At 40.8% G+C, this 22,133-nt stretch overlaps 1 protein-coding gene across 1 annotated transcript in view; it reads right to left on the bottom strand.

Moving 5' to 3' along the window:
• Window positions 1-572: 572 nt before the first annotated feature.
• Window positions 573-22,133, bottom strand: part of ankrd50 (ankyrin repeat domain 50) — a 47,775-nt gene continuing 26,214 nt past the window's right edge. Inside the window, exon 4 of the mRNA XM_084719788.1 lies at window positions 573-6,194. Within this exon, the coding sequence (XP_084575914.1) occupies window positions 2,653-6,194 (3,542 nt within the window). The 3' untranslated portion in view covers window positions 573-2,652. The remainder of the gene's footprint in view (window positions 6,195-22,133) is intronic.

Below are 22,133 nucleotides of genomic sequence, written 5' to 3'. Positions count from 1 at the left end.
TAAGGTCCATGTGACCAAAGCGTAATTTTGAAGTAACCCAAAAGCAGGTAAAGTTGATTAGATTACATTTATTAGTAACACAATGGTTTATGTGACTAATTAGAAAAATTGCCATATTTTGTATTCAGTAACTGGCTGTGTGTAAGAGTAATCTGACCCAACCCTGAGAATGGTGAGAAATATTTGAGAAAACAGTCACTGCTGACTTTGTCCATTTCTGGTTAGTCTCCATTCCCCTCTCAAGCACATATCTTGCTTTTGGCTATTTAATCAGCTATCTTGAAAAAATGCCCCAAAAATGTCAATGAAGCATCAGTGTTGACACAAGCTTTTCTGCCCGAGACAAATCAGTGAGTCAGCCTTGAATTTCTGAATATTTGGCCCTTCAACTAAGAAGATGAAACAGTGAAAAACTGCCTTCAGTATAAATTAAAATACCAGACCTTCATTTAAATGCTCACCTGCCTGCCATAATGAGAAGGCGTTTGATTACTACAATTATTTCATTGCAACCCTCTGTTCTGTGCATTTCGTTCCAGCCCTATTTACATGTAAAGAAATTTGCAAAAAGATTTGTTTTTCAGCAGTAAAGCAAATATGTTTATTAAGCACTTTAATATACATCAGAAAATTCCACTTCATATAATACAGGAATTCTTTTTAAATGAAAGTTGAATGTACATGGGAAGCTATTTACAATCCAATCACTGACGGTCAAATCAAAGATGACAGACAAAACACAGTCAAGACAAACAAGATAACTGCTTAATAAGACTATACAGTATGTTTTCCAACACTGTTTCTAGACCCAATCCTGCCTTGAATCCTTCTATTGACCCTTCATGGCATACGTCTGAGCTACTGTAGTACTGAAGAGCTGAGAGCTTTCACTAGGGCTTATAAGTGTTTGTGCATGCGATAAGGTTTCTACTCCCCCCGATCCCGGTTCTTGGCAAAAAATAGCTCACTGTTGACAATATGAAAAGCCTGCAAAAATATAACACAGTCTGTAAACGCTAACACAGCTCCACACAGTTCATGAGAAACAGATGTTTCAGTTCCCTCAGCGTCACAGTCGAGCACCTCCTCCCCTCCGTCTCCCGCGGGGTTAAGTCCTGTTGGACTGATATTCAGCTTCTCACAGGGAGAAGGTGGGACAGAGTTATGTTGTTTTAACTTTGGCTTAAACTCTGCATTTCAAACAATATCATTCACAGCTATGAGTTGTCTTAATGGCTGAACCCTTTTGAGCCGTTTTGTGTCATGCCCCTGAAAAAACCAGCAGGAATTACTGGAAATGAACCACATGACAAGAAGGAAACAAAGCTTGGATTTTGTTTCTTGCAATGCAGTAGGTTATACATGTAACTCTGCAGACAAATGCATTTCTTTAAATCACTGCTTTCACTTGAAACCGCTGCATTTAGCACCAAACTTTTGCTGACGGTACACAATGGGTTATTTAAATATTTTTTTTATGCACACATAAAATAATAACACACAAGCAACTGAAAAATCCCATAGGGACAAAATGAACCTTTTTTTTTTTTTTTACATTTTCAATGACCCTCTCTCTTTCTTAGATATTTGTAATAATACACAAACGCACAAAGCCAACAAAATTGGGATTCCAAAATAACTGCAGGCAACTTCTGAACACAGCACCATGGTAGAGCGTAATGCAACACAAAATGCAGCAAAAGTGGCTTTTTTCCAAAAATAAATATGCTTGTATATACTCATGAAATAAATTGCCATAGCTATTAACATATTACACACAACATAGGTTTAGCACACTGATCAAGATTAACACAGATTATTTGGGGTCTCTAGAAAGGCAGACTATCAATGCGCTTAAATTCATACCATGGCATCAGTTACTGTTTAGTCCTGTGGTTTGTGACAATGTACTCAGTGGTACATTGCTGTCAGTGTGAAAAAGAAGACAGAACAAACATAATATAAAATAATAAAAAAAAAGCATTGGTATGTTTCTCTCAAACAGTTACTTTGATAAAACATGGATGGGATACAAAGTGAATAGAACAAATGCATGTCTGTCATTTTACTCTTTAAAAGTGCATACACTGTTTATTAAATAGCATTACATTAAATTAAAATGATAGTTTGCATGAATACATGAAGAAGGCTGTAACAGATGTAGGCACATCGATGTATCAGTTCACGTAAGCCTTAGGCAGCAATTGACAATCGTCCCTAGGTATTATTTTGAGGTCTCCCACTGATGAGAAAAATTCTAGTACTTTTTTTTTTATGCAGATGAAAACAGTTGCTTTGGCACATTCCCTCCAATGTCTGCATGACGAATGGCATTTCAAGACATCTGAAACGGTATAGGAATGACTTGGGTTAATGTTTTGTTTGGGAGGAATAAGTCTGCTTATCCAGATAGAGGCATTCTTCATGCAAGTCTGATTAAATCCAACTAATGGTGGTTGTGTTGAGTGCAATCCAGTATCAACTGAAAGTCAGTTATTAGCCTGTATATTATTCAATGTAGATGAACGGACAAGCCAGAGTCTTTCCTACATGTTGTCACCCTGACCTTTATTTCAACTTTGAGACAAATGCTTGATGTATTTCAACAAGAGCACATACTGGAGGATTATTTTGAAAAGTATCTCTTACCAGCTATAATGGAGTCTCCTTTTTGTAGTTAAACCCAGGGTCTGATCCTTCAATCTGCAGTTTCAGGGCTTGTTTAAGGCTTAGCTCGGTTTCCCCTATGGGATAGTTCTCTAGAACATCCTGGTGGCCTCTGCTCTGTACGGTCCGAGGAACTGATACCCTACTCAGAAAAACCTGATTACCCTGTAGATGATAGTTGGGGTTGGTCATGATGCCATTCCTCTTCTTCTCAGAACAGCTCTGCTGCTGGATAAAGAATTGATCTTGGCTTTGCCCCCTTTCCTGCCGAATTGAACCACCAATCATGATCTTGCAATGGGGATCCTTCACTGCAATGTTCGCAACTGATTTGTTGAGGGCAATCCTCTTGTCGAATTGTGTCATCTCATACTCCAGAACCTGACCTTGGTTTGAGCCGCTGTTCTTGACCTTTTTCTTGTCTCCCAGTGCTCCTTTACTATTTGATGTCCCATTTCCGGTTTTACTTCCCTTTGTTGACTTGAGACTGGGTTTTAACTGAGACCAGTCAAAGTCATTGGATGGAGATGATGGCTGCTGACCAATGGACTTGGTAGTAGAGGAGGGGGACACAATAGACTGTCTGCTCCGGCTGCGAGGCAGTGAGTGCTGTTGGATTTGTTCTGTGAATGTCAGTCCATGAAAACTGTCGATTGGCACAGTCTGTGCTGTGGCTGTAGATGATGTGGTTCTCAAGGAGGAGTTCTTTGAACTCTTCAGGGAATTATTTGATAGGGAGGATTTCTGTCTATCCACTGTGGAGTCAGGAGATTCTGACGGTGAACTGAAAGCGTGGACAGGTCCATTGGGTAGACCGCGTCCAGACGACTGCATATCCCCTGCCCCGGTGCTGCCAGAGCTACTTGATTTAATGGTGAGGGACTGCATTTTACCAGTAACAGCTAATGGGTTTTTTTCTTCCATGGTGTGTACTGGGGAGGGATTGCAGCCATTTAAAGTTGTGGCTCCATACTTTTCCAGAAGTTTTATGATCATTGAATGGCCACCTTTTGCTGCCACTCTCATTGCTGTGCGTCCAAACTGATCAGCGTGGTTAGGGTCAGCACCGTTTTCAAGAAGTATTTGCACAACATCAATGTGACCCTCTTGTGCAGCGATGCCTAGTGCTGTTGCCCCCTGGTTGCATGTATGATCCACAAGTGTGCCATTCTCTATCAAAAACTGTACGACTTTTGTGTGTCCTTGCCATGCAGCAGACTGGAGGGCAGATCGCTTCTCATTGTCACAGGCATTCACATCAGCATGATAGTTAATCAGCAGCCGCACCATTTCAACATGCCCTTGCCAGCAGGACACGTGGAGGGCCGTTCTGCCCTCGGTGTCACAAGCTTCCACATTTGCTCCATTTTCAAGGAAATACTCTGTCATGGCCAGCTGATTTTCAAGTGCCAATATGTAGAGAGTTGGGCGTCCATCTGCATCTTTGTAATCTATATCAGCACCGTGGCTCAGCAGCAGTTCAACAATGTCCCTGTGGCCTTCTAGAGCAGCCACCCTGAGAGCATTTCTCCCATCATATCCCCTCTCATCAATGCATGACTTGTTTTCCAGAAGAATGTGCACACAGTCATAATGTCCCTCTTGTGCAGCTAATATGAGCGGTATTCTCCCATCATTATCAACCTCTGTACAACGAGCACCTTGCTCAATAAGGGCATCGCACACTTGGCGGTGGCCCTCAAATGAAGCCATGTGAAGCGGGGTCCAGCCTGCGTCGTCCCTGTGATTCTCGTCCAGACCTCTGTCCAGCAGAGTTCTGACTACCTCCACATTACCCTGAGCGGATGCAATGCTCAGCACAGTTCTTCCCTCACTGTCGATGCTATCAACAGCAGCCCCCCAGAAAAGTAAAGTGTTGACAACAGAGGCATGGCCCATTGATGCAGCAGCAAGGAGAGGAGTGCGACCATTGTTGTCTGTGTGATCCACATCGGCCCCACCTTCCAAAAGCAGATCAACTACATCGACATGTCCTTCATAGCCAGCCACGAGGAGGGGAGTCATGCAGTCTTTATCACAGTGGTCAACCTCTGCTCCCCTGTCAATCAAAAGGCTCACAACAGAAGCATGGCCTTTGCTTGCAGGAACACAGAGAGCAGCGACTGAGAGGGCAGTCCTCCCATCCACATCTTCATGATTAACTTCGGCCCCATGGTCCAAGAGGTGCTCAACGATCTCTCTGTGTCCCATGTATGCTGCAGCAATGAGAGCTGTTCTTCCTTCATTGTCTGCCTTGTTGACCTCAGCTCCATGCTGAAGAAGGTTTAACACTATGTCTTCATGGCCTCCCCAAGCAGCAGCTCTCAAAGCAGTTCTGCCATCAGCATCAGCACAGTCCACTTTGGCACCAGCATAAAGCAGAGCAGATACAACCTCTGAATGCCCACCCCAAGCTGCTGAGCGCAGGGCTGTCCATCCATCATGATCTGTGTGGTTTATGTTGGCCTCACAACCAATTAGGCAGTTGACCACTTTGGTATGGCCCTGTCTTGCAGCAAGAGTAAGTGCGGTTTGCCCATGGTTGTCTTCTAGCTCCATGTTTGCTCCTCTGGATATGAGCAAGTTGACCACATCAAGGTTTCCACTATATGCAGCATTGGCCAGCAGAGTTCTCCCACTGGAGTCGCACTGATTCACAGACGCCCCGTTGTCAAGTAATGTCCGTATTGAGTCCTCTCTTTCGAGGGCTTGTTGTACAATACATGATGCGTGGTCATCCTCGTTGTTTACGTGAGCTCCAGCTTTGACCAGAAGTTGCAGGACCTCCTGTTCTCTTGGTATAGAGGTGGTCAGAGAGTCTTTAGCGGGAGTTCCATTCCAAACCATCCAAAGAGCCAGATTAAATGGCTCAATCTGCAGATTGGAATTGACGAGGTGCAGTGCAAATTCCTGCACTTCGAGTGGTTTGAGCTGTTTTGCCCGGCAAGTATAACTCATTGCCAACATCCTGTGTCCCTCTGCTGCATTGCATAAGTACTTCTGGGTGCAATGCTTAACATCCAGTAGCCACTCTGCAAAACTGTAGTGAAAAAGGATTTTAGTACTCCCAAGGCCATCAACCAACAACTTGGAGAGAATGTCCATCTTTTTCTGAAATTCTTCCATAGTCAGTGTCATGTTTTTGGTCCAGACTGCATGGTACAGTTCCTTGACTGTGAGTGGCCTACAAGTGGCCAGGATTACATTAAGGATGGGCTGGACTTTGGCAAACTGTTTCCTGACAAATAGTCTCTGGCAGAGCCACAAGTAGAGGCCATTCAGGGTGCCGGGGATGTCGCGGATCTCGCGAAGCATAATAAAGTTCTCCACCACGCCATCCAGCACACGCTCCAAGTAGAGGAAGCAGCCACTGCTTTTGATGTGGAGTTGGTTGAGCATCTCGGCTGTCTCCTTGGTCAGGTGCTGCCTCAGGGCCTCCTCCTGGTCCAGCCTGTGGAGGATGTACTGTTGCACATCCTTGACGATGTAGGCCTTGCGCAGATCATCGAGGCTGATTTTGCGGAATCCTGAAAGAAAAGAAATAGACATTAGATAAGTCTGATGACAAATGGATAATACGTAGAGATCTGGAGGATTAAAAGAGGCATATTAAAGAGAACTCAGTCCGTATAAAGGATATGAAAAGATGTAAAGGATAAATCTAACAGTAAATGGCAGTGGCAGTCTACAAATCATTGTTGTTGATGATGAGTAGTGTTACTTTCCCCACAGTACCCCTTGAGTCATTATCTGAAGTCTGACCTTGAGATCATACCCAGCATTTATCCACTGATCTTGTACCTTTGGATAATTAGGTTAAGCCAGCCTTTAATTTCCTAAGGCATAGGATAATTAACAGTAAAGCCATGTTGTTAAAGAAGAACCTTTCAGTGGAATTGAGAGCATAACCCCTCTGGCTGCTGGAAGCAGACATGAGCAGCAGGAGTTCACGATCAGTTTATCCCATAAAGAACTAAGGGAAACAAAATCATGGCAATTAGCGCGCTGCATTGTGTCTGGTGCAGAGGCAATTTCAGCTATCATTTAGAGTCTGCCTGTGTGAGGATACAAAACAGCAATAATTTCAGGTATATGCAAATATACCTGTGCTGTTGCTTATATATGTACTGCAACATCCATATCTATAAATACTCATCGAAAGAAAAACAAAGCATCAGTCTTAGAAGAAAGCCTTATTAGTGACTATGTCTAAAAACCCTGAGGAAAAAAAAGATTTTGTTTAACACTGAAGTTGGTTTGATTAGCCATTTAACCCATCCACTGACTGTAGTAGTCATTAGCGCTTAATCACTTTCAGCAAATCTGTGGTAGGGGCAGAATATGTACAAGAATCAAAATGGAGGAGCACAAGGGAGACATAATTTTCATGCCTGTAGCACATCAGTGGTCTGTGAAACATCTCTCCAGTGCCTCACTTATTATCGTACTACATGCTCCCAGCACAGACCTTTGGAAATCCTTCTGAAAAAAAGAAATTATCACAGTGGGCCTTAATGAAGGATCTTTAATGGGAATTCCTCTCTGAGACGTGGAAAAATGGCTCCATAATGGCTTCAGCTAACGGGCATTAAGTGAACTTTCCTCCATGTTAAAACAATCTGTTCATGGCCTGTGTAGCCATCAGCCCTCGGGCAAGGAGTACATTTTTGCATGCTTATATTTACACTTCCCATGGTTCTCGAGGTTACTGGGACAGGAAAAAAAATGTCACCAGAGGCTCTCTCTATGTTATTGACATACTGTATTTTACAATGACTAACAGGCCTCCAACTCTGGGAAAAGCAGCTGCATTCTTTTCCCTCAAACGGTATATGCCAGGCTGTACAAGGACTCATTAACATTGACCTTTTTAAAGTAAGGTAATTAAAGTTTTAATTTTAAGCATCTCATTAGTGACTGAACATTTTATGTTCTGACAGGAAACTATTCGTAAAAAGGTTTTGTTGTAAAGAATCAACATTTAGTATCAGTGTTTTTATCTTCAACAGTTAACAGTGATTGCTTTGATTATATAACACAACTTTTCCCTGTACATAATAATATGAATCAGATTCTGTCACCAAGCCTGAGGCAGTGCTCTGTTCATCTGACTGCTATTGTGTGGGTAGAAAAGGCTGTGAAATCGTACTCCACACAGGGCCGGTGCTCACCACACCTGGAAGCCAGATAACAAACCTGATGAGTTTAACAAGAGTTCCCAAGCAGTTACTGACAGTTTGGACAGCAGATCCTGGTAAACAGAAGGAGCGACGGGTTTTCTCTATCATCTGTCTTAAGATAAGCATGCCTCCACCAACTGTGCCTCACAATAATCTTTTACTTTGTCCTTGAGGTGCTTGTTGTTTCAAATTGTGGCAAAACTTAGAAAATTAAGGCATTCACACCTCAGACAACCTATAGCCCTGTTCAGACCTGGTATTAACATGTGTCCTGAGTGATACGATCACCAGAGGACAGCTATAAATACAGGTCTGAATATACTAAGGACGCATTTGAGATCAGATCGCTCAGATAACATTCAGGGTTGGTCTGGGCCACATTTGAACAATTTTTTAGCAGTGTGAACCCAAATGTTTCCTGGTCTATACAGAAAGACCGCCTACTTAACTGACATCCTGCAAGTACATCATTTCACCAAAAAATAGAGCTGCAAAGACTGATCAAATAATTGATTATTAATGCAGATAACCAATTAATTGGTTTAAGTTATTTTTTAAAAAAGTTCTCTGATTCCAGTTTCTTAAATGACAAAACAAGACAGCTTGAGTTTTGGGAAACGCTGATCAAGATTTTCCACCATTTTATTAATCAAACAATGCATCAATTAATCAAAAAAAAAACAAAACAAAAAAAGATCAATCGACTATGAAAGTAATTGTTAATTGTAACCCTACAAAAAAAGTGGAAATTTCTAGAGTTGTTGTGTGAGGAGAAACTTCACAATCTTTGAAACAAAGTTTCTGACAAATTCTTTTTTGTGAATTCTTGTAAATTTAGCAAGTGTTCTACATTAATTAATTCATCTCTGTGTGTAAAAACAAGGTTAAAAACATCAGCGCATTTGCAAACGTATGTATTTGTATGTAGAGCTGGGAAATAAAATGGCTATGGCGAATTCTTAATCTGTTGTGCCTTCTTGTAAATTCACCATTAAATGTGAAACATCATGTTTTTTTCTTTCATTGTAAAATACATCATGTTGCTGAGAAGAGAAGACAGGACAGAAACTCTGCGGTGAGCCCAGGACATAGACTTTTTAATGCCTTTCTTCATCATCTGTCTGAAAACCTCAGATTTCCACAGTCAGAAAGTAAAAGTGTGTGTCTTGCACATAGTTCAGTTACAAAATCCCAGCACACCATGGAGCGTCTCTCCTGCAGGGCTGCTGACAGTGCAGGTAAAACATGATGCTAATCTAGGCTGATAGAGGAGTTTAGTGCAGCGCTCAACTAAAAAAAAAAGAGGAACAAATAAACGGCCAAGTAGACAGTAATGGACATCCAACTGACAAAACGGCTCCAGTGTTTATTTGCATACAGAGCAAGTAAGTGGGATCCGTTCACAAGTGGTCACTCAGGATGCCTCTGGGGACACACTGTAATGCCAGGTGTGAACTCGTGTACTCAGAGCTGTCCAACGTATATTAATAACTGAACTGAACAGAGCCTATGTTTAAAATCATCCTTTGATACATGGCAGAAAATAAGAAACAGAAAAGAACTAACTTTGATTCCAATAAATCCCACTTCGAGGTCGGACTTTGTAATAGGCACAAATTACCTACCATAAAATATTTTATGACAGAGTTTCTAACCACGAACAAGTAAAGGGTACATTTCTGGGAGTTGTGACTTTACTATAAGATTGAATATATGGACAGTAACATTAAGCTCTACAATCTAAACTAGAGTAAAACAAGACAAAAAAAAAAAACTAAATGTCTCAATTAAAGAAAACTGCACATGGCTATTCTGAATATTCCTGTCTACAGATATAATTTAATGAATGATGAGGAGGCAACTGTGCAAGCAGTTTGAATTAATAAAGCTGTAAAGTATCCCTCCCCTGCATTATACCATATAATTGCCCTGTCATTACAAAAACCCAATGACCCTAACCCACTTTCAGTCTGTCATTGTTTTCAGTGTGTGCATTTTCCACCCCCCCTCCCCTTCACTCTCTCCTCTTCCCCAGTACAACCTCCCACTCCGGTCCGTCCGGGAGAAGTCACTGACATTACAAGAGACAGATACGTGGTGAGCATGCATAGCAGCTATAGGCAAGTAAAACTCAAGCACTTCTACTGTTGAGTAGTAAAACCATTCAAGATTTTATGTATATATTTAAAACCTTTTATCCAAAAACCTGACCTATTACTCGTTTTGACAGGATCATGGGAAGAACTGCAAAATAATCATGGATTCTTTCAAATTTATATCAAAGGATACTGGTACACTTGAAGGTGCCTAATGACCCTAGTGCACATTCCTGTTCTCAGTGTTCTTACTAGTCCTCTGGCTCAAACTTCAAGCATTAAAGATCGAATTTCAGCCCATCATGCAATCTGAGGATTTCTCACTCCTCCTCCCCTTATTTTCTCCAGCCTTTTGTTTCATGTCAGGTTCTTTATGTTCCTTTGTTTAGTTTGAAGGCCAATCTGGCTCGTAGACATGCTTCCTTCCCCTTTTATTGGTATTCTTGATCTCTGCTTTTCAGGCTAATGCACAATCACAAGTGCCTAAGATGACACACGCACCTCGTGTCAAATTTGCACATAACGATTTATGTTGAAAAGACAGACATCTGCTGCCTGGTGTGATCTCCTGTGTGTGACTCTCTGATGTTCTGACGTCACCGACTGGTCCTCCTCCTTCTACTGGACCCAATCCTTCTTTGGACATTCTGGGTTTGCTCCAGTTGGGACAGGAAACCCACTAGCTGAGAGGGGGGAAGAGGCCAATGAAGGGGAAAACCAAGGACAATGCAAAAAAGACTTCAGGGGACCGAAAAGAAAAACTATTTTTCACCCAGCCGGCAGTGACTTCAGCAAAGTGTGACATTTAATATTTTGTTTTGATGTAGATTTCTTCTATTCACAGAGGGGCTAAACAAAACATTGAGTGTGCATTACAGCCCAATTCTGGAGATGTTACTCTATCATGAATATTTTCTCAGGGGAACAAAAGAAAAATGCTTCTGTGCTGTAGTTTATGATAAACAGTTTCTCCTACATTCCACGGTCGCTGACACACCAATTATGAAGATACAGTGACTAGGAGAGCTGGAGGAGGGAGGAGGAGACAGAAATTTGACTGCAGCCACCATGAAATAAAGCACTTGCCTGAATAAAAAAAGCTTTTTACAAAAATCTTTTTCTCCAAGCAAGAAACAAAAGAATAGACGAAGCAAGAACACCAAAAAAACAAAGACCACTACTTTCAGTTGGAGGGAGATGAGCTACAATTTCCACTTGAGTCAACGGCAGACATCACTTCATAAGGCTTGGATGTCAACTGTGAAGTCATGGCATTATTACTGCCCTGCTCCCGCAGATAAAGCACTGAAATCAACCACAGGGGGAAAGTGGTCCAACCTGTATTTGATGACTGTGGTGTAACAGGAACTACTATTAAGTACTACACAAGAATGCAAGAACTTTCATTGGCTACAAATGTTCAAATGCCTTCCAAGAACCATTTTGTGTCTTTCCAAAACCTAACAGTCATGAAGACCTTGGTTTTGCCCCCTTAATAAGTGGGCTACACAAACTGTAGCAGAGCATTGTGTGTGTGAGAGAGGATGGTTCAGGGTCTGAACAAAAGCGAGTGCTAAACAAGCAACAAATGACACATTCATCAGGGTGAGGGATGCAGCTCCCGAGTACAGGCCTCTGAGCCAGCTGCTGCTCGTTACAGAACTGGATACCAGCCACAGGAGACAGAGCCCCGTGTACAAAAGAGGGACTGTTTGCCTTCTAGATTAATTTTTCAGATGACAAACGAGGCAGAGCGCGTGTATGTGTGCGCGCATGTTGAGAAAGAAGAGGTCCAAGCTCATCAAGCGGGATTTCTGAATGGCAGCGTCTCCGATTCGGCACGTTCTTTTGCTAGACACCATCTTAGGTCATCTGATCCATAAAGAAAACAGAAACCCAAGCCTCGCTGCCCCTCTCCTCAGGCTCTCCAGTAAACCCGCGCTCGACAAACGTCTGTTCGACAGCTGCAACGTTCCCGGCTCCAAAAAAACACGAGAGCGCCAACCTCCTAAACACAAGTATGTGGATGAGAGTCAGCTCCAACGGTCTGCAAACAACAGTCCTTTGAAAAGAGTGCTGCTATTTAATCTTTGAAAAATACTGCTGCGTTCCTCATTTGATTATATACACTCTCTAATTTCTACTCTAACAGACGAACAGAGATAACATTTTCTACTTTATCTAGGATAAATGTGGCTTATTCACCAGTGAGAAAAGACAAAGCCAGGCACTGAGAAGCTTTGACTCTAATGGGGCACTAATTCAACTGTGCAAAGATAACTGTTGCAGGGGAAAATCATTTCAGATTAGCAGCTACATTTTATGTGCACTGTATATTTCCTGTCATACTAAACGACCACCAGGCGAGACTCTGAAATGATTACACTTTAACAATTAATTCATGTTCCGCTAGAGGCAAAGTACATGAGCACACTCCTGCCCAAACACGCCTCTTGCTGAATTTCAAACGGGATGTGAAAGGGTTTTCCAGTCAAACCTGTTGTGGTGCGACTGAACGGTGCTGACAAGGTGAGAGGTGGAGCAAACAGGAACACAGTTTAACACAGTCAAGCCCTTTTCAAACACCTCTGTCTTCAGCTATCTGTTAAACTGACGGCATTTGCTCATTCAGACGTGATTTTTACATTGATGTTCCTCACGGCTCAGTTCAGACATGACAGGAGAGAGACAGAACAGACATGAGTTGAAACTGTGCTGATAGCTGGGAAGAGTGTTTTATGTTCTCTCACCAGATGCATCACTGATAGATTTTAATTATTTTATTTTGCCGTTGAGGCCTTAATTAATGACCACTGTGAGCACAAGGGACGCTCTCCCACGCCTCTAACAGTGAAACTGCTGATACGTTTCAACATCACTTTAATCATATAATGTTTCTGGTAGCAAGTTCTGCCTGGTTTATAGTATCTGAAAGCACACAAGCACTTAATGACAGGATGATTGGGACTCTTGTTCATTCATGCAGTTGGCATGAATGAACATTAGAAATACATGGAGAGGCTTTCAGTATGATTATTATTGTAAAAGGGTTGTTGTTAGTTTAGTTAGTCGCACCACAAGAGGAAAAATTGTTTTGATAGATTGATCTGATTTGATAAGATCACTCTCCTCAAGATACTGGTATTGATGATAACCATGATATTAAAAAAAATGAAATTCATCATGCTATATATCATGTTAATAATTAGGGCTGCACAATTAATCACAATTTTATTGAACTCACAATATGGCCAAGTGCAATATCCAAATCACAGAACCAAATCTCATTAAAGAAAAAAAAAGTATGAGAACAAATTTATAATGAAATACTGAAATGCTGCATAGATGCCCTGGCATAAAAATGTTGTTTCCAGATAAAAGAAAACATGTTTGTTTGGTACAGACCCCAACAAAGATCACATTGTCACATTTTAATAGCTGTTTTTCCTCAGTAAAAATTAAACTTGTAATGCAAAAATTCTCACTGATCATATCACATGTTGCAACTTAGGTCAAAATAATCGCAATATGACTTTTTTTTACCATATCATGCAGGCCTATTAATAATACACATAGGATAATATTGTTAAATAATTTACTTTTGTACAATTACACACTTATGGTTACAGATTCTCTCCACCTCCCCAAACCCATATTTTGAGTATAATTAATTTGCCAAAAAAGACGCATAACACTCAATAAACAAAGTTAAAGATGATTTGATTGATTTCTTTTCAAATTTTCTGTAAATACTTGATAATATTGTTATCATGAATTCTTTTGACCATGATAATCGTGGAGGGAAAATCAAACATTGTGACAAATCTGATTGTGTGCATAAGAGATCAATCAATCAAAAGAAAATTAATCACCAACTACTTTGATAATCAATTAATCGTTTCAGTTATTTTTCAGGCAAAAGTGTCACACATTTGCTGGTTCCAGCTTCTTGAATGGGAGGATTTGTCTTTATAATTTGTGATGGTGAATAAGTCTTTGGGTTTTGGACTGTTAAATGGACAAAAACAACAATTTGTCAACATCACTTTGAGCTCAGGGAAATTGTGATGAGCTTTTTCCTTATTTTTTAACATTTTATATAGTAAATGAAAAATGATTACTTGTCATAATAATCCACAGTAATCTAGAAATAAAAAAAAAAAGTTAGTTGCTGCCTTATTTACAATAATCTTAGAGGGTGACAGAAGATGTTCATGTAATCTCTCCCCGCATGTTTTACCTCTGCAGTGTTCAAGTTAATCCAACAGCATTCACTTCAGACTTGTGGTATCTTGAAACAGATACAGAAATGTTACCAAGTCAAGACCTTGTGAGATTGCTGTTGTGACTGTTTTTACGTAAATGTGACCAGGGTGTTGGTTCAGACGTGCGACTGATATGTTAAACTGCCGTCAGATTAACATACAGGGGGTGCAGGCCTGATCATGTTTTTACAGCGTGGCTCAGCTTTAGAGGAGCAACCTGATAAAGCTATCAAACCACCTGCACAAAGAATAATATGTCAGTCATATGAGCATCTATGCAGAAAACACCCGAACAAGATTTTTATTCCAACAGCTGAAGAAGAAACTTGCTTATAGACCTGATTTTGAATGACAGGAGCTCATTAAGACAGTGACAACGGACTGAGTCATAAGGCTGTGCACCTGGTCACAAGTGTATTCCTTCACTCACTGCATCCCATAATGGATATCTACTCTAAGAGAGTTGTCACTATACATCATGGAGCTTCTTGCAGCTGCACAGATGGCTGGAAATTTCATCCAAGTGAAAAAATTCCAAAAGAGAGCTGAAATAACAGAGTGTTACGCCAGAAATACACAGATCAAACAGCACAACAGTGCATAAATAGTATGAACTTCATTCAAACTGTCCATTTACCAATTTCTGTAATCTGGGGAAAGTATGACTTCTACAGACAATAATCCCTCTTTTTTATGCCACATGGTCATTTTTGCCCTAAACTTTACAGTTTTATATCTAAATAGGTCCCATGATCATATGTACCATGAAGCCCGAAAAAAATGCCTACTTATCAACGTAAAATAATCAATTTCTTACTGATGATAAAAGTTTTTAGTCTCTGTGGTATCAGTCAAGGTTGTTGAAAGTGATGTGCGATATGAGTGATATTTGTTGGGGTCTGTAGCAAACAAATGTTTTCTTACATCTTGAGATTGATGGGTCAGTACATCTATGCAGCATTGCAGTACTTCATTATAATGCTAATTGTGTCTCATATTTTTCTGTCATCAAATAGTTGTGAGGTTCTGTGGTTTGGAAATTGCACTTGGATATACTGAATTTTGATAATACTGTGATTAACTGTGCAGCCCTAGTTTAGAACAATACCATATCCATTAGTTATACAGGGTTCAACATTTTGGGCAAGTGGGTCAAAAAGCTACTTGCCCTTTTTTATTAGTAGTTATCAAAAATATATATATATATAAACTTAAGTTAACTGTCATGATTAAGGGCTGCAACATCTGTACAATGTCAGAAAATTGTGAAAAATGTTCATCTCAGTTTCTCAAAGTCCAAGCTAATGTCTTTTAAGTTCTTGTTTTGACAGTCCAAAACCCAAAAGATATGCAGTTTAATATGTTAATAAACAGGGTAAATCTTGAAAAAATGCTGAAAACAGCCATTTTGCACAAAAAAATTAAGAGTAGCTGGATTTACTAGTCCAACATTGCATTGTACTTGCCCTGGGTGAGCAGACAACACTCATTGTTGAGCCGTTATAATACAGAAAGCACCAAAGCTATTTAAAAAATATCTTGTCTTCATTTAGGGTCTTAGTTCCGTCTCGTCTCTATTATCCTGCCTGAAATTTGGCTTGCAGCACAGCAACTTAATTTTTTGCCATGGTATTTAAAGAACGATTGAGTAACTTTTTAAACTAGTAATAGACTGTACGTTTCTAATATCCTGACAACTTTAGTGGTAGTAAACTCTGGTCTAGCAGGCGACTGCTGGGAGTCCTCTGCCCCAAACAGGATCAAATTTCCTCAATCTCTGCCCGTGTTTTTTGTTCATCATTACACTGGCTGACCTCCCAGTGACCTCATTTAGCCCTACCAGCACATGTTTCCATTCACCTGCACAAGAAACGACTCAGTCTAGCATGTCAGTCGTGTTTTATTGGCCATCAAGTCAAACAAGCCATTATCTGCTATCAACATGCAGTGCCAGGAAGGTCTGGAACTATTTTAGAGAGATTTCTCAGGGAAATATCCAGACAACAGTTCCAGCATAAGGAAAGCTGTGGCAGCTTGCTGTGGAATCAGGGACTTGCAAAGTCATCCTTGGCATGCAGGTCAAGAGGCAGTGCGGTTTAAAAATCCCCCTTCTTTACTTTAGAGGCCTTTAGCCCTGCAGCAAAACCAGCCAAAGACATGCCAGGAATTCCACTGTATTTATTCCAACTAAAGTTAAATTAAGACTTAATTTAGATACCCTTCAATTACAGCAAAAACTGACAAGTCGTGCTCTGTACTAGAGTCTTGAGAAAATAAAAAATCTCACATCTATAAAAATTTGGCAGGGGCATGCCACATACCAAAGGGCATCACCTCAGGAGGAAAGAGGGCAGTCGGTTCGTCCGCCATGTTCAGAATCATGTTACTGCAGTGCAGCACTCAAGGTGTTATAGATACAGACATGGTAGACCTGTAATTTGCCCGGCTGTCAGACTGCATGGTGGTAAATTACAGTATTCAGCGAGGATTATGGTCTTCAGCTCATCCAAAGTGAGGCTCAACATGCAGCCTCACAGACGACAACTCATACATGAATATGGACATAAATCAGCTTGTCTGTGTAAGCCAATTTCAAGAAAGGGGGAGGTAAGCTAATTAAATATGTCATCCTTGCTCCTGTAACCCAGGCATCGAGGCACAGGGACAATCAATACCGAAAACTCTAAGAAGAGAGGACAGAGAGGGCTTTTATTATGTTTTGGCAGGGTGAGACATTTGTTGAATGTGCGTTTTGGTTTAGTCTTGTGCAATTTAGTCTCAGGCCAAAGCGTGCTGGAATTGGTTTTAAAGTTCTTTTTAGTATTAAATAAAGACATTTTCATTTTCAGCTCAAAGAGTGCCTCAGACCTCCTTCCCCTTTGAGGACAGAAAATCGTTCCTGGCATCTAATCTCTCATAAAACTTGCTATTTTATTTCATAGTTAAGGTTCAGATTCATCTGTTTCATTTGCACGACTACACATCCAATCGTCTAAAAGATGCCACAAAATGTCATTTATTGGGGAGTCGCTAAGCAGAGCCATCTTTGTCTGTCTTTGGGGAGCATTCCACGGCCCAGAAGAAATAAACCATCCTCTCTGCTTTACGACTGTGTTTGTGTTGTCAGTCGGCCAGGAGATCTCGCGGTCCCTCCAGTGAGGTCTTGCATTTGACCAAATAGAAAGTATACAAAAATAAAACGCAACCAGGGAGATTTTAAGAGTTTTGTTGACCTTTTTTCTTATAGAGGAGTGGCCGTGCCCTGTGTCAGATTCACGTGCAGGCCTCTGGACAAAGGGCTGCTCAGAGAGGTGGAGGAGGGCGCATACTTTAAACAGTGCTGCTCTTTTCATTTGTGATCATTGGTGGTAAATCAGTTCTGTCTCTCGGTGGGTTGGGGTAAAGAAAGCTCCATTCACGGCGGCGCAGAGTGGAGGTGGAAGATGTGGTTGAAGGCCTTGCCAGGGTGGGCTACCCTCTCTCCAAAGAGACGCAAATACAGGAAACAAAAACAGAGACCCACCCCAGAGTCACATACTTTGAAGGTAGCTGTGGAATTTGTAATGACTTATCTATACTGTGGGCAATGGAAGATGATTACTTTTGGGTAAAAAAACAAAAAAACAAAAAGTCAGAACATGAGCAAATGTGTCATTTTAGGAAGGAAATGAGTAAACCCCCTGTCAAAATGCCTCACAGGATGAGTGTCTTCTTAAAGTGGCCACATGCTCCTGTAACATTCCTCAGACTGAGCCAGGAATATAACCGTCTTAATTACAGCTGTGATTCATAACTAAGAGGGGCTTTTATGTGCGGTTTTCTGTGTGTGTATATGTGTGGCTATCTTCCAAGTTTTTTGCTGGCACAACCCGCAACGCCTGCCAAGTGCCCCCTGTGACCAACTGGAAGAACTAAGAGCAAAATTGGGAAAATGAAAATGAAAATAATTATGTATTTTATGATAGTGGAAATCAATCTAATTGAAGTTGCTGTAACACTGCAGAGCAGGAATGTGGTTGTTTAAGAGGAGCTATTATCTTTCAGGGCTCCAGTAGCACACTGATACTATATTATTAGAACTACTGGCACTGCAGTTGACAAATCCATGCCTTCTCCATCTTTCCTCATCCCTCGCTCATGTTGGCTTTTTCTGAAAATCCTAAGTACAGCTTGCACGAGGTTTTGTTTTGTGTTTCCTTTTAAACTGGGCTGTATCATTGTCATCTGCCTCCTGCATTCGCGGATTAGTCACGACATGCTTCCATACGGGAGGAGAGATTTGAGTGGCAATATCTCAGATCTCATTACACGTGAATTTTACCTCTATAAGGCTGCGTTCTGATATGATGGGAGATAAAGAATCTTTTATCTCCTGTTTTTATGGTAGTTATTTAGCTAACCATATAGTCTATCTGACAAATCTTGAGTTTTATGCAACAGAGATGACAGGAAATGAGAGAGAGAGATGAGGAATGGCAATCCCTGCCAGAGTGTTAGCTCTTTGACTGTTGATATTTTGAGGTTTGCTTCTTAAAGATCCAATGTAGAAGTTTTTTGGGGGATCTATAGGTAGATACGTTTTCATCAGTGTATAATCACCTGAAAATAAGGATTGTTGTGTTTTCATTACCTTCAAATGGGCTCAGGTCCTCTTCCACAGAGGCTGCCATATCACACCGCCATGTTTCTACAGTAGCCAGAGCAGACAAACCACACTGGCTCTCTGCTAGATGTCATTAAATCCTACACATTGGTCCTTTAAACATAAAAGGTATTTTACTGATCAATTAAAAGCAAATCTGTTCAGTGAGAGAATCTAAAGCATGGGTCTTCAACGGGGGTCTGCAAACCTTAGGGGTTGGGTGGGGGTGGGTTCTCAGATTTACTGAAAGGGGGCCTCCACATTATTGCTTGATAATTTTTTTTATTAAATAAAGTATGTCTGAAATACACATCAATGTGAGTCAAACACATTAGCAAACATAAATCTGCCTTTTCATAAAAAAACAAGACATTGAATTTACACATGACAAAAGACTACCCATGAATCCTTGTGCAATCATGTGAGCTAGCTAATGTACTTTATCACTGTGAGACACCTGTCCATAGTGGCTAAATAGTTAGCTCCATATTATTGAAACATAATGATCAATTAGCAGTATTATCCTAAGTTTACAAGTGTATGTTTTTTTTTCCAAGACTGTTCCGCCTTGTCCCGCCCTACTGTGCTGTGATTGGCTAGTGCTACTGAGCTATGATTGGCTAGTTCTTGTAGACTCAATGACATATCTGTGTAATTACCAGAGAGGCTTTCTAATGTTGTGCAAGGATCTATTTTAACCATAAACCATGATCTTTTCCTAAATCTACCCCAGCAGTTTTCTTGCCTAACCCTACCCAAACTGTGACTGGAAACTGAAAATACAAAGTCAAGTCTAAAGAAAAGTTAAGTGACATTTAGCTTTGGTCTTCTGGGTGTCCTATGTCCTGTTTTAGATCCATTCATCTACCACAACCTCTTGCTAAACTTCTCCCAACTGTACACTCATGCTCACAGCCAATCAGACCACAGTAGTAGTAGCTGATCACAGCACAGTAGGTTGGACTGGTGGAACAGTCCAACCTACCAGTAAAAGTGCAGAGGATGAGGCTAATGCAGCTAACATTAGGCATTCTACAACTGTTGCTAACTTAGCGGCTACAGGGAGTTGCAAATGTAAGAAAACCTGAAAATATGCAATACAATGTATGTAATAGTTGTCCCTGCCTTGTCTTTCTGTCATCTAAAGGGTTAGAGTCATGGCCTAAAAAAGGGTGAAGATGAGCGGATTCAATACTCAATTAAGAGTCAACAAAATGTTGTCAATCCCCAAATCCCTAAGCTAGATCTATATATTTGTAGCAGATCTGTGACAGTGATGCAGTCAGAGTATTATAGCTGTGACCTTACATGACTTAAAAGCTGGATGACACAATGTAGTTATATCTACATCTGTCAACAAGCATCAATTAAAGAGCAAAAATATCAAACTTACACACAGGTGTACTTACTGGAGGAAAAGAAATAAAGAGGTATCCTTTTGCTAGTATTAATATCAGAGTTGAGGTTTGCTAGTGTGTGGACTTCCTTATCAGTCATGAGCTACAATCTGTGCAGCAACCAATGTCTATTTTCTGTGCTTCAACAAGCTCCCACCCATCTCTTATTAAAGAATAATTCATGAATATCTGCTGAAACTCACATCACTTTCTAGAGGTACCCTCATGTGCTCCATGCAGTGCTCCCTGCTGTCCCTAAGAGAGCAGCTTCACATGCTTACTTCTTGAGAAACAGTGACTTTGACAAGCGTGCACCATAAACAATATTGGGCAGATGGTAGCCATTACAGTTCAGTGATGCCTCCACACGATAAAAAGATCACACACTAGGCTGGATCAAATGCTGTGAGGGGATCGGGACTAAAATTAGTCTTTAATTATTTTAATTAGGCCACAAGCAAAGTGAGTATTTTTTAAATCAATGCAAAAAACAGAATGATAGTTTCTAAAAAGCTTAAAACAAAAACATTTATATTTTATAATAGGTTGAAGAGGGATTATTTGCTATTGAAAGAGTTATAAACAAGCATTTCAGTGTTAGCAGAAAAAGTTCTCTGCAATTTTGAGAAATCATCATCTTTATCGGTTGTGTACGATTAAGAAAATGATGAGAGTCTGCGGTGTGAGCTTTTCAAAGAAAATAATACATGTCTGAGAGGCTGTTTCTATTTAAAAGACCAACCCCCTGTCTCCCACCTCCACCCCGCCCTCTCTTTCCCCTTTCCCTTGCTCTCTCCCTTCTGCCGGAGGCCTTGTTAAATTGGCACAGATTCTGCCCGACTCCCAACCAAAATCGCTGCCTAAGTGTTTCCACTCCGCTACCCCTATCATGGCCTTACAGTAGCAAAGCACACAGAGGGGGTATGAACAGCAGAGGCAAGCTTCTCTCCATAGGTCTGCTGTCACCGGGGACACAAAGAAGCAGCACTGACTTCAGTTTTCAGTGTGACTCTGCGCTTATTTATGTCTCAGACTGATTTTTTTTTCAGTCTATTTGAAAGATAATACACAAAGACCAAGGCTTAATCAAAACTGAGTGATCATATAATGTGATTCAGCCAGAGGGATACTCTGCAAAATTCTTGTACTCCTCCTCACACAAACAGAACAGTCTTTGTTTGTGAGGCTTTAGCCGAGCGGATGCGAGCGAGTCATTCTGCTGCAGAAGTCAGAATGCCTCTTTCTTCCTGCTCGGTCTCAGAGGTGTTGAAAACTTCCCAAAGCACATTCCTCCCTGAGACAGACACAAGGAATAACAGTTGAGCAAGGAAAGAGGAATTCAGAGTTTTGCTCCTGGGGAAAAAGCCATCTCTTCTAGGAAAAAAAACAGAAACACCCCAGCTGATGCAGATCGAATGTGTCAGACTGTAGTGAATTAAACACATATCAAAGACAACTGAAACTCTTCATTTTTTTCTCTTCAAAGGGATCCTAAATTCTTTCAGGAATCTTAAAAGCATCGGCGCTGCCTTCTTGTCCGGCAACTTCTCTGCAAAATGACCTTCTGGTTAAAGGTCGTTCCTAAAACTTTATCGACACTATATTCACACAACCACAAAGTTCCCATCACCGCAGACCAGAGTATACTGGGAAACCCACACAACCTCCACCCCAGACGAAATAGGCCATTCGTATAAAATAGGAGTTGGCTTTGCACAGAGCATGAAAGTGGAGTCTTTTGGCAGGTCACTGCCATCTCTGACTTGTAAACAATATGGAGGGTATTTTTAGGGGACACTTGGCCTGAATTTGATACTCTGAAGTCCTTTGGTCTATTTTAGATCCAGTGCTGCATGAATAAGAAGCATTCACACTGCTGTTTTCAT

Source organism: Lutjanus erythropterus, chromosome 5 (assembly GCF_056507025.1).
Source record: "Lutjanus erythropterus isolate fLutEry1 chromosome 5, fLutEry1.hap2, whole genome shotgun sequence".
Classification (NCBI taxonomy): Eukaryota; Metazoa; Chordata; class Actinopteri; order Lutjaniformes; family Lutjanidae; genus Lutjanus; species Lutjanus erythropterus.
This window is presented reverse-complemented; position numbering and strand designations above follow the sequence as displayed.